This window comes from Chinchilla lanigera, unplaced genomic scaffold, assembly GCF_000276665.1.
Source record: "Chinchilla lanigera isolate Chin_1 unplaced genomic scaffold, ChiLan1.0 scaffold00020, whole genome shotgun sequence".
Classification (NCBI taxonomy): domain Eukaryota; kingdom Metazoa; phylum Chordata; class Mammalia; order Rodentia; family Chinchillidae; genus Chinchilla; species Chinchilla lanigera.
In genome coordinates this window covers 4,478,931-4,491,225 of record NW_004955421.1, presented here as the reverse complement: position 1 = coordinate 4,491,225, position 12,295 = coordinate 4,478,931, and the positions used below count along the sequence as shown (strand labels likewise).

General features: G+C 43.1%; 1 protein-coding gene across 1 annotated transcript in view; it reads right to left on the bottom strand.

Annotated features, from left to right (window-relative positions):
* Positions 1–12,295, bottom strand: part of Itga9 (integrin, alpha 9) — a gene marked incomplete at its 5' end in the record, with an annotated part of 332,049 nt that overhangs the window by 171,876 nt on the left and 147,878 nt on the right. The window contains 1 exon segment of the mRNA XM_013513777.1: positions 4,242–4,391. Coding sequence (XP_013369231.1) covers positions 4,242–4,391 — 150 coding nt within the window.

Sequence of the window (12,295 nt, the reverse complement as noted above, 5' to 3'; positions counted from 1 at the left end):
TTCAATTTTCAGACAGAGACTCTCTAAGTTCCCCAGGCTGGCCTCAAACTTGTGATTTCAGAAATTTTGGCTGCCTTTATTTTTTTTCTTATCCATAGACTACGAATACTCAAAATACACTGTATTATGAATATTTGCCACTTACTCATCATTCTCTCTATTGCTTGGCTTCATTCTCCTGCAAGTTCATTAATACTCTGTTCTACACTGGACAAATTTTTTAGACTGGCAGTGATCACACAGCGATCACAGTGATCCTCGCATTTCCTCTCATTACATTTCTGGGACTTGGTGGCACAGTTTCTTGGATTCCATGCCTTGGTCCTTCTAGCTGTCACCATTGTTTTGTTGGAGTGCATCTCAGGTAATGTCCCTGGAAGGATTCCTAGGGAGGCAAACATTCCAGGTCCTTGCTTGTCTGAAAAGTGATTTAAGTTTTACCTTGCATTTGATTGATAGGTTAAAAATAAAATTCTAGTTTCAAAATCACTTTCCCTTGGAACTCTGATGCCCTTAGCTCATCAAAGTTTAGTTTCTAATCTTGCTCATGAAGAGTCCAATAGTCAGTCCAACTCTTTTTCTGTTGTAAGTTGACATATTTCCCCCACTATCACCATCCTGCACTTCCTGCCCTGGAAATGTTTAGAAGTTTCCTTCAGTCTTGGAAGCTGTAACAATTCAAAATCATGTATATATGATTTGGGTTTATCCTGCTTGTTCATTAGTAGGCATTTTAAATAAACAAAACAGTATCTCATTAATTGTGGAGAATTTATCTATTACCTCTCATTTCTTCTCTTTCATTTTGTCTTTTTCCTTTTTCTTGTGTTTTCTTTACTTGGATATAGAACCTTGTACATTATCCTTTAGCTTTCCTTTTTTTTCTACTTGTCTTTTAGCTCTTCTAGAGGGAGATTTCTTCACATTATCTTCTATCCTTCCACTGAAAATTTGGCTCTGTAATCATATTTCTGATTTTCAGGATTCTCTCCCTTTTTCTCTGATTATTCCATAAAGTAGAATTCCATGCATGCACTAATAAATGAAATATATTCTTCAATCTCCTCATATTTCTTGCATGGACTTTAAACATTTCCCTTTACAAAATTTATAATCTATTTTAGTCCCTGAATAATTTGTTTCCTTCAGTTATTCTACTCATGTAGATTTATACTAATCTTTCTTTCCATGTGTCACATTTCCTCTGCTCTCCATTTCCCTTGGTTATCTGTTCATATTTAGGGACATGGAAAACTACACATTGAAAAGTCTATGGATGAGTTTGGGTGGATGGAAGAGGGAAACCAACGTCTTGTGATAGAAACTTCAAATGCCAGACTAGGCTTTTCTCTAGGGAACCAGCTCAGCCACACTATCTGATACAGTTCATTCAACCCTTTAGAAAACAAATTACTCAACTGCCTGTCTGGGCTGCTGGTAAATCTGCATACCTGCAACAGGCAGAGGTGGGAACAGTGGAAGGACATCTCCTCCACACATTATACTCTTAGTACTCTTAATACTCTCCTTCCTCCATGTTTCAATCCCTGCTTCTCATCCTTGCTGTCTCCTGTAACTGCTGGCCTGGCTCAGGTTGCAGTTTCTCTCATTCCACAAGCAGATAGGAAGCCAGGTCCTCTATACATATATAGTTTAAATTCACGGTTAGCACCCTTCCCTCTTCTTCACACACTCTAGAAAGTCACCAGGCTCTCTGATTAGCTGTTGCCTCTTCCCTATAGTTCTCCCCTTTCCAAACTATTCCTTTACAATCTTTGCAATGGGGGTCTCAGAAGGCATAGACACAAACATTCGTGCTTGGTCAGCCATCTCAAGCCTAAAGTGACCAAGAACAGCATTTTAATACTAATGTGTTCCTGCATCCCTGGCTCCCGTCAGGTCATTTGATCTAAAAGTGAGAGCCAGGTTCACTGTGGGAAATACACACGGAGCTAGCAAGATGCTTACAGGGTGGGACCGACCTCACTGGGTCAGTTCAGAAATACAACAAGCACAGAGGACTCTGAAGTGAGTCACTGTAGCACTTCCACAACACAGGCGCGCTATGCTTACCAGGCCAGTGAGATTTTTCCTTAGAAAGCAGAGTAATACCAGGACCCAGGATTCATTATTTAGCAGCTGTCATAATACTGTGCTTTACTGGCTCCCCAGCCTGACCTCTTCTTCCCATTTCACTGTCAGCACAGGACACCAATTTCTAATTATCAACACAGAAATCAGCGTATCCTTTTGCTCTCCTCTTTGTGGCTTTCTTCATACCTCATCCCAAGGCTGGGCCCTCCACTCTGTCCGACTCAGCCAGACAGCCTGTGTCCTCTCACCTCTTTCCTCATTCCACCTGAGCCTGCCCCAACTTATCAGGGACCCAAAGGGCTTGCAGAGCACCTTCCCAGGGGGACTGCTTTGTGCTTTGAAAGGGGACCAAGAGGAGGAGGAAATGGGTGTAAAAAAAATTAAGATATTTCCTGTGCATGTACCAACCCCTTATGATGAATGTAGTCATTATGTACTAATAAAAATATAATAAAAATAAAATTAAGTTCCTTAAGAATAAAAGCTCATATTTAAATCAAAAGCCACATCACAAATGCAGTATCTTTAGACTGTGGCTACAAGTGCAATGGGTACTGACAACTGCCAGCCTTTCCCCAGCCAGTGTGCGTGCAGGCAGGCCCGTCTGCATCCTCCCCCAGAGAACTGTCCTCAGCTGAAGGAACCTCCACTCAAGGAGTGCTGCACACCCTCCCCTTCCTCACCCATGGCCAGCTAACAGTGGGCCAGTATGGGGATACAGAGACCAGCCTCCATGCCTCGAGGTAAGGACAAGCCTGCTGTCATTTATGTTCCAGTGTCCCCCATCTGGACCTTAGCTGAGACCACATCCTTGTCCAGCCCCTTACCCTTCCTTTACAGGTTTCCCTCAGAGCATGGCCTCATGAGTCTGTATGCTCCCAAATCCTCATCTCAGGCTTTATTTCTAGGAAGCCCAAGCAAAGGCAGTGTCATGGTTATACATTGTGTGGACTTGAGAAGTTTAGAAGGCTAACTAAGTGACTCAGCAGGGGGCCAGGGTCTTTACTTTGTAAACACCCTCAGCCTGTGCAAGAGGAAGGCACTGAGATGGTGGGGGTGGGTAAGCTGCATACAGCATAAGGGAGGAGAAGAAGCTTGCTCCCCACACCCACTTTTGCTCTTGTTGCTTTTCCTGTCTTCTGCCACCCTGAAGTGTTGCCCCTGTGCCATGCCACCCTACCTTGAAGCCATTTGAGTATGGACTGAAACCTCCACAAACCGTGAGCTAAATAAACCTTTCCTTCCTTAATTCTAGGCGCAGGTATTTTGTCTCAGCAAGGAGAGAAAAGTAACCAAGACAGGCAATATGGAGGACACACTGGGTGAAAACAGAGGTGCCCTGCTAAAAAACCTCACTACCTAATTAAACACCTGAATGGACATTTCTAATCCCAAACCCTTCCCTGTGGCTCTATTTACATCGATGTTCTCATCTGCAGGTCACTGATTTGCTAGTTTTTCTCTCTGTTCACAGCAGGCTGAAGAACCATGGGGGTCAGACCAGCAGGTGCTTCCACAGCTTTGCCTATACCTTGCCAAAGTCTATAAAACCAAAAAGCAGTGTTTCCTGATCTAAGCACTGCACATCTCATAGATGGCTCAGGGCAGACAAGCTGGCACTGCTGCAGCACAGTATCAGTCCATATACTCACTCCTACCTTACATGCCCTGCACCCAACATCATTCCAAAGCTCCTACATGGCAACTCATCCCAGAATATGCGGAATGTGGAGCGGGATGGGCTCCCACCTGCACCTGCCTGAGCGGTCTGGCTTCCAAGGACACTTGGAACTCAGCCACAAACTCAGTAAGCTGCAGTTTTTCATTCTTGACTTCAATCACTCCCCCACCAATAGGGAGTCAGTGAAGAACTAGTGTGCACCAATCCAAGCTCTGGAACAGTTTAGGAACAGAGAGAAGTTTGAAGACCAGTTCATGACCTCAAAGGAATTATAATTTTCTTCTCGTATCCCTACTGGCCTGAGAATAGCCCTGTGTAGGGAGTTAACAGAAAATGAAATTACTGCTTTCTTCATTTTGTAGATCAGGAAAGGGATGGGGTGAGCCCTGGCCATTACTCTGGGTCATTACTTCTGCCACGTGTACCTGCCACCTTGAACCCCAGGTGATAGCTTTTAGGTTCTCACCTGATTCTTTTGGGCGATCTTTTGTCCCTTTTTCCAGCGTAGAACTGGTGTCAGAGCTGGCAGCTCCCTCTCCTCCTCCCCAGTCACATGTGTTCCAAGGCTGTAGGCAGCTTCAAACACGATAGGGCTGATGACGTCCTGCACTCTCCGCTGTAACAATAAACAGGCAAGTTAACTACGGATGCAGCTGACAGTTGTGAAGAGTTTCACAACTTACAAAGGTCTTCCACATGACTTGCCTCTTGTAAGCCTCACAACTAGTTTGTAGGGTGCGGCTTTGCTGCTTTCATATTTTGGATGAGGTAAGTGAGGCTCAGGGCCATTATCATCTCGTCTCAGGGTCATTCTGCTAATGGTGAGGCCTCTTTATTCTACCTTCCATAGTGCTAAATCATCTTCACTTGAGCATATGGAAGACATTATTTTCCTCATCTTCCAAAAGTTCTTAGAAGGCAGTTAGAGGGTGGGAGAGAATTTGCACTCACTACTAATAACCCTTTGCATTCATGGTGGTTTGATGATCAAAGCTCTTGTATGTAGAGATTATAGATTTTGTGTTAGAGCTGGGGTCCTCAAAACACTGGAGGCTCAACATCTCCCCAGGGTTAATCACCCATACAGCCAGGAATGAAAGTTTGACTTCAGGCTTTGTGTTCTTTCCTCTGAAACTCAAGGACTTCTGGACCCAAGGGAATGGCAGGCTGGTAGTCACAGTGGGAAAAGAGTGGAAGGGAAGAGAAGACAGCACACATGCCCTGAATACTTACAAGATGCCTGGCCCATGTCAGGTGTTCTAGGAAGATGAGCAACATGCCCAAGCCCTGTGAGTTAAAGTGTATTATCCTCCACTGCACAGAAAAGGAAAGGAAAGCTACAAGACTAAGCTTCCCAGGACACAGGGTCAGTAAAGATTTCAAGTCTCATCTTTAACCCTGGCCTTCCCACACAGTGTCACTGCCTTCACGGGACTGGGGGTCCCAAGATCCCACAGCTGAGAATCAGAGGCAAGAGTAAAGCTGAGAGGGAGTCCCACACCCCGGGCCAGTGTGCTCTCTGGGGGTGGGCTGCTGTCTGAGAGGTGGCAAAGGAAAGCAGCACCAGTGATTAACGGCCCTGTATCTGTCATGGAGTGAGGTGGGGGGAGGGGGCACCAGAAAGTGGGAGTGGCCTTGCTGGGAAACAGGCTGAGGGGTGGAGCAGCAGAGGACAAGGTCTGGGCCATGAGTACAGAGCCTTGGAGTTCAGGCTATTCACTGTGTGAATTCAGGAAGTGATAGGAGCAGTGTAGTATTTTGTTCAAAGCAGTAGAAAGTTCTTTGTGCCCTAGGAGACACAAAGAAGAATTTGCTTCTACCTCTCCCAGACATCCAGACCCCCTCCCCACAGGCAGACCCTCCTGCCACTTTTGGGGAACTGGGTTTTTGTCCAGCATATACACACACAGGTAAGCAAGGGCTCAGCCTACATGCCCTTCTTCACTCAGCACATGTCCTGGAGATGAGCTATGTCTGCACCATCTCTTGAAATGGCACACAGTGCATTATCATAGTGATGTGCTTATTGACCAATGTTTGGGCTCAGCTAACTTAAACAAGCAAATAGGAAGCAGCTTATCCACAAACTGCAGCAGCATTCTCTAAGAGGGGTTTTAGAAACCTCAGTTCCCTGCAACTAGGGTAAAAAGAAAAGCCTGCAGTTAAATAAGTTGAGAAGACAGCAAGTTAAACAGAGTTAAAAAGGATTTTATTCTGTCTTGTTATTGCTGTTTTTACTGCAATTACCTCTAAGAGTGGGGTGTGGCCCCAAATTATTGGGCCACAGAACCCTATATTTCCTTAGAGCATGTGCTAAGTAGAACACACTCAGAGACACCAGAGGGCAGGTCAAACTCTCCAGCAGCAGTCTAGGACAGGAAATGGGAGGGCAGAGCCAGAGGACATGGAACAGGAGGCAGATGTGGCCACACTGTCGCTGCCAACCTGCAGGATAAGAGGAATGAGGCAAAGTGGCACAGATGGCTTCATAGGTGGGCACCTGAGTGACTTGTAGATAATGTATAAGTGTGTTCAGCCAAACATTCACTTAGAAGTAGGTTCAATTATTTTGCATACGTAAAATATGGGACCTCCTGAGGAAAGTGACGGAGGCGGCTTTGGACATACTACTTTCAGAAATGTTCTGGAACTCCAGACTTTAACAAAAAAACATTTAGGACCCCTGTTCTTTCCAGAAGCAAGGCATATGCCTGGGATCCAGATTCTCCTTGCCTACTGATTCTGCTAACTAGAACTTAAAGACTGTTGGTAGTATGGAGAAGTACAAATGAGCGAATGAATGAAGTTCTAACATGCTTACAGAGAAATTGCATTTTTTAGGGCTGTCTCAAGGTTTTGCACTTAACTCCTTCATGTCAGAATAAGTCAGTTACCACATGGCTACTTTGGGGGGACAATGGAAGCAGGAGGCAGCAGCCACTTACCACTTCTTGGCTGCTAGATGTGGCTTAGGGACTGGGCTAAGCTCTTCTTCACAGACATTGTTTTACTTAATCCTCACAACACACAGGTTAGTATATTATTGCCCCATTTTATGGAGAAAGAAACTGAAATAGAGAAGTTCAAATAAATTGTCCTCCACCTCAAAGTTTGTAGAGCAGTGGAACCAGACATTCTTAGAATCAGCAGTCACATTTTCCTTGCTGTCCATAAAATACTATTTTAAAAAATTGTTCCAACCACTTTAGGTTTGGGTATCAACCTAAAATGTTACCTGTTTACCTAAGAGCATATAGAGCAAAGGGGGAGAGGAATGTTTCACACAGGGGAATGCAGGTGAATGAATGACAAATAACTAGGAAAGAGGCTGAAATGGAGGGCTATTTGTAAATGTGTGGCCAGCAAACCATGACCACTGAGGAGGGAAACCTTAGTCATGTCACATCTTATTCTGGACAAGCAATGCAATTGCACATTGAGGGGTATGGATGCTGTTTCCTGGCAAAGAGCACGTGAACCTGTTTTAATTAAGAGTTTGGAAAGCAGTTTCTTATTACACGTCCCAGTAGCTTGGGGCAGACAGGAACTCAAACCACAGTCATGGGTGGAGGCAGAGGACGGCAAAGTGATCAGAAACAGGCCAACACCCCCAAAGGACAGCCCCTCCTTCCCATTCTGTGCTGTCTTCTTCAGGGCAGCAGAGGGAAAGCAGCAGCACCATTAGTGGTTTCCTTCTCGTGTCTGGAAGCACAGCTTCCCTCTGCTCAGCACAGTAATTAAACGGAGGAACTCAGCAAAAGAGGGAAGCCTAGCGCTCTGGCACAGACCATAGTTGCTAAAATTTTACTGCTAAAAAAAGTTACCACTACAAACTGACACTTCTAAAGTTGAAAACCCGCTTATTGACTAAAGGCTAGAATCTACCTTTTCCTGCTAAAATTCTACAGGAGTTTCCTGCTTTGAAAATAGAAGGATCCCTCACAGAGAACACCCAGACTGGTAGCAGAGTTGGCAGCAGCTGAGGTTTTACAGGGAACTTAACATATGCTGCATTTGAAATTTATTGGGTGCTTACTTTATGCCAGGCAATGTGTTGGGCATACATGAAAGACTGTCAGTCAATTATGAGTCTCAGGGGAAACAGAAGCAATGACAGTGCCGCACAATGTGCACGAGCATGGAGGCGGCTCTAGGGATACAAAGCAAGGACATCTGATTCATATGGGGCCAATAGACTTCCCAAGGAGACTACCCTGGGCTAAGATGTAAGTCAGAAGGATACTATCCAGACAGCAGGTGGGAGGCCCAGCTGGTGCAGCAGTGGGCAGAGGACACAGGGTGTCTGATGGACAGCACATGATTCCCAGAGGTAAGAAAGTCAGGCTGTTGGGCACGAATAGGGTAGAGGAGGCTCATACAGAAATCTGGTTCCAGGCAGCCTTGCAGGTCACACAAATATCATTCTAAAGACTAGGAAGAACTGGGAGGGGGGTAAAATGATACTAGAGGCTGTGTTCTAGAAAGATCCCTCTAGGCTATAGGATGGAAGTAGATTGACAGGAGTAGCATTTGGGAAAGGAGGCAGCTAAAGGGGTCAGGGAAAGATAATGAGGTCCTAAGTCAGGACACAGCAGTGGGACAGACAAAGGGGGGGCCCATCTACATGGCCAAAGGAAGATATACACTTCCTTGTGTATAAGGAAGTATATATCGTGGTTCTTGTGTATAAGAAGGTGGTTCTACCCCTCACTCTATAACCCCCAGCGAGCTAGACTGAATACTGTGGTGCGCACTGCCTAGCCACGTGACATAGAAACCCACCCATCACCACTTTCTCCACCAAAAAATAAAGGGTGTTTCTCATCTTCAGTCACCAGCAGTAACAGTGGCCAAGTGAAATGAAAACAGAAAGAGCTTACCTTACTTTAAATGTGCAAAAATCAAGAAAGGCAGAAAATAAACAGTTAGCTTTAAGCCAGATAACTGCTTTGGGGAAACTTCTGTTTTTTAAAGAAACCTCCTTTTTCTCCTCCCCAAAGATGTGGTCCTTCTGTCCCCTCTCTCATCTGTGATTCTGTAACCTCTCTCATCACTTCTACCTATGATGTCCTTGCAGACGCTCCTAGAAAAGAGAAATCTCCAAAAGTAGGATATAACTTCCATGATCTCTATGATCATAACACAGTCATGCACAGCATGACGCTTCCCTCAGCCGAGCACATGCATGAGGGAGGTCCCATAAGAGTGCACCGTCCAATGACATTGTAGCCATCTTAATCTGGGTGAGTATAATTTATAGTATTCACACAGTGTTGAAATTGCCCAGCACCATGGTTCCAGAATATATCCTTGTTAAGCAACACATGAGTCTAATTAGAATGGCAGTTAAAATGTTATAGGCTATTTTAAAATTCTCATAAGCCTGAAGATTCTTTTAAAAGCAAACAGAGGGTTTTACATTTCCAGTAATAACAGAGTAACTTACTGAATATCTATCCTCCCATTGACAACTACAAGAGTTGGACACACAAACACATGAAGGCATGTGCACACACCTGTTTGAAAGTATCAAGGAACTATCAAGGCCACAGGACTTCAGAGACAATAGTCACAAAGAGAAGAAAAGAACATGGAGGCGATCGCAATATGTGTTAGCACTTTTGCCTTGATGTGTTTCTGGATCTATGAGCACTGTGGGATGAGAGGCTGTGAAACTAAACATGAAGTGGTGGCTAAAATGTCAAGTTTTTCCAGCATGCCAAAAGGCTAGGGTAGGAAGACCACAAATTTGATTCCAGCCTGGGCAACTCAGCAAGACCCTGGCCCAAAGATGTATTTGGGGGCAGGGAAGGAGGGTACTGTGGATTGTAGCTCAGTGCAAAGACCCTGTGTTCAAACTCTAGAACTGCACCAAAAAAAAATATAAAATGTGAACTTTTTCAGTTTCTGGCAATCTTAGAAATCTGTGGAGACAACATTTAGTGCTCAAAGCTACTAAGGTAGCCAGGGCTTGAAGAGTCCCAAAGAGAAAGAAGCTTATTGAGGCGAATGTGACATTGACACTGGCATTTGGCGATTCCACAGCAATGCAGGGCTATAATCCTGAGAAACAAAGCAGAAGGCAGAAAACAAAATTCTGAGAAGGAAAGAGAGTTTATATTTAATTGGAAACTGGATATAGTAGAAGAACCAGTGACCCAAAAGGCAAATGAACAGGAAATATACATATCAAAGCATGGAGAAGGAAAAGGATAGAAAATTCTGAAATGAGCTTAAGAGACATACAGGACACAGTGAAAGATGTAACAGTTATAATTATATAATGCACTTAGCATAATGACTTGCAGCTACAAGAGAACAATAAATGGTAGCTATTGCTATCTTCACTGTAATTTTTACAATAACTTTTATAAGAAAATCAAAACCATCCTATTGTTAAATGAATCTTTATTGCAAACTGTACATGTAGCAAGAAGTTATTTCCCATTTTACAAGAAAATAAACTGAGGTTGAGTGTGGTTTTATTTACAGTCTTATAAATTAGAAAGCAAACAGGCAAAATTAAAACCAAGGGACAAAACTCTAGAAATAATTTTAAACTAAACTTTATGAAAAGTACGACTGCCAGAAATTATCTTCCAAGACAGGATGTACGTCGGGAAAAGTACAGACAAAGCTCTATCTTTGTATGTGCTCAATTATAAACATTGACCTGACAGTCAAAGTTCCAAAAATGGTTGAACTCAAAAAGAACTCTAGAAATCCTGTCATGAGAACAGAAAATAAGGAGGTGAGTGAATCAGTGTATCTTGTTTTGGAAAGTTTGTCAGTAAGATTAGAGATTTCAAATATGACTACATATTACTTTAAGTGCAATTATAAGTTCACATTAATCTATATCACCATTAATCTGACACATATGATCCTTTGGCAATCATTACTGCTTAGGAAGGGTAAAGAAGCAGCAGTTATGCTCAAATTAACATATCTGCATGAATTAATCTATTTGTGAAGCCACAACCTTCACTGATGTCCTTTCTTTTTAAAAGGTATAACATCTATCTGGATATTTGGGGAATGGTTTGCTTCTGTGTTAGCATTTGTGGAGGCAGGGATAATAACTGTGGTTATAGGAAGGGGATCTCAGTTTTGCCTTGAGTGCCCCATGTCTCCTGGACAGTACTGAGCAAGTTCCTATCAGGAAGGGTGTAAAGCAGAGGCAGCCAGGTACTCAAGGCAGCTCCCGATGACAGGTGTGTGAGGTGGGTAAGAGGCAAGAGTATGAAAAATGGCTTGGCCTTCAGAGGCACTTCAGTGGGATTGCATTGGGCCAACACTTGGTTCCTTTGATATAAGGCACAGATTGATAAAGCTCAGAGAAGCTTATATTATATTCCTTTGATATAAGGCACAGATTATAAAGCTCAGAGAAGAAATTAACACAGGAGACCAGAAAAACAATACAAAGAATTAATGAATCTAACAGTTGGTTCTTTGAAAGAATAAATAAAATAGATAAAAGCACAGAAGGTAGAAAGGAAGAAAACAGGAAAGTGGAAAACAAAAACAGCAATGCAGAAAAAAAAGATGCCTATACAAAAACCATGGGATTTGATGAGAGAAGAAGCAATGGAATAGAAGTTGGAGAATCCAGAGTCCTTGGAGAGGAAATGATCCTGGAAGGAAAACTATAAGATCAGCAGGCTGATCGAGATGGGAATGGGAGCCATCATATCAGCTAGAATGATAATACGCAGATCTGATGGCTACTATCTGAGGAATGCAGACAGCATGACAAGAAGGAAGCAAGGACTTTGGTATCAGGAAGTCCTTGGCCCCAAAGGAGGTTCAGCTCTGTCTCACATACTATGTGATCTTAGCAACTTCACTTACTCTCTCTGAATTTGTTCTCTCATACATAAAATGGGATGACAAAATGAACCTTAAATGGTAGTTGCGAAGTAGACTCAACAAAGATAAGCCAGTACATATCAGTTATAACCGTCAATGTAAATGGTCTCAATGCACCAACCAAAAGAAGCAGACTTGCGGAGTGCATCAGGAAACAAAATCCTACTATATGCTGTATACAAGAAACCCATTTAATTCAAAAGGAAATTCATAGACTGAAAATTAAAGGATGGAAAACAATACTCCATGTGACAGGAACCCAGAAAAAAGTGGGTGTAGCTATTGTGTTTGCAGACAATGTGAACTTCAAACCAAGAACAACCAAAAGAGATAAGAAGGTCATTACATACTTGTGAGGGGGAAGCTTCAAGAGAAGAGATAACAATCTTAAACATCTACACACCAAATATAGGAGCACCCAGCTATATAAGACAAATTCTAACAGACAGGAAAAATGAAACAAGTACAACACAATCATAACAGAGGACTTTAACATGCCATTGTCACAAAGAGATAGATCAACTAGACAAACAATTGGGAAAGAAATAACAGAACTTAATCAAACATGTGAACATATGGACTTAGTAGACCTTTACAGAGTGTTCCACCCAACAGCATCAGAATACACATTCTTCTCAGCTGCACATG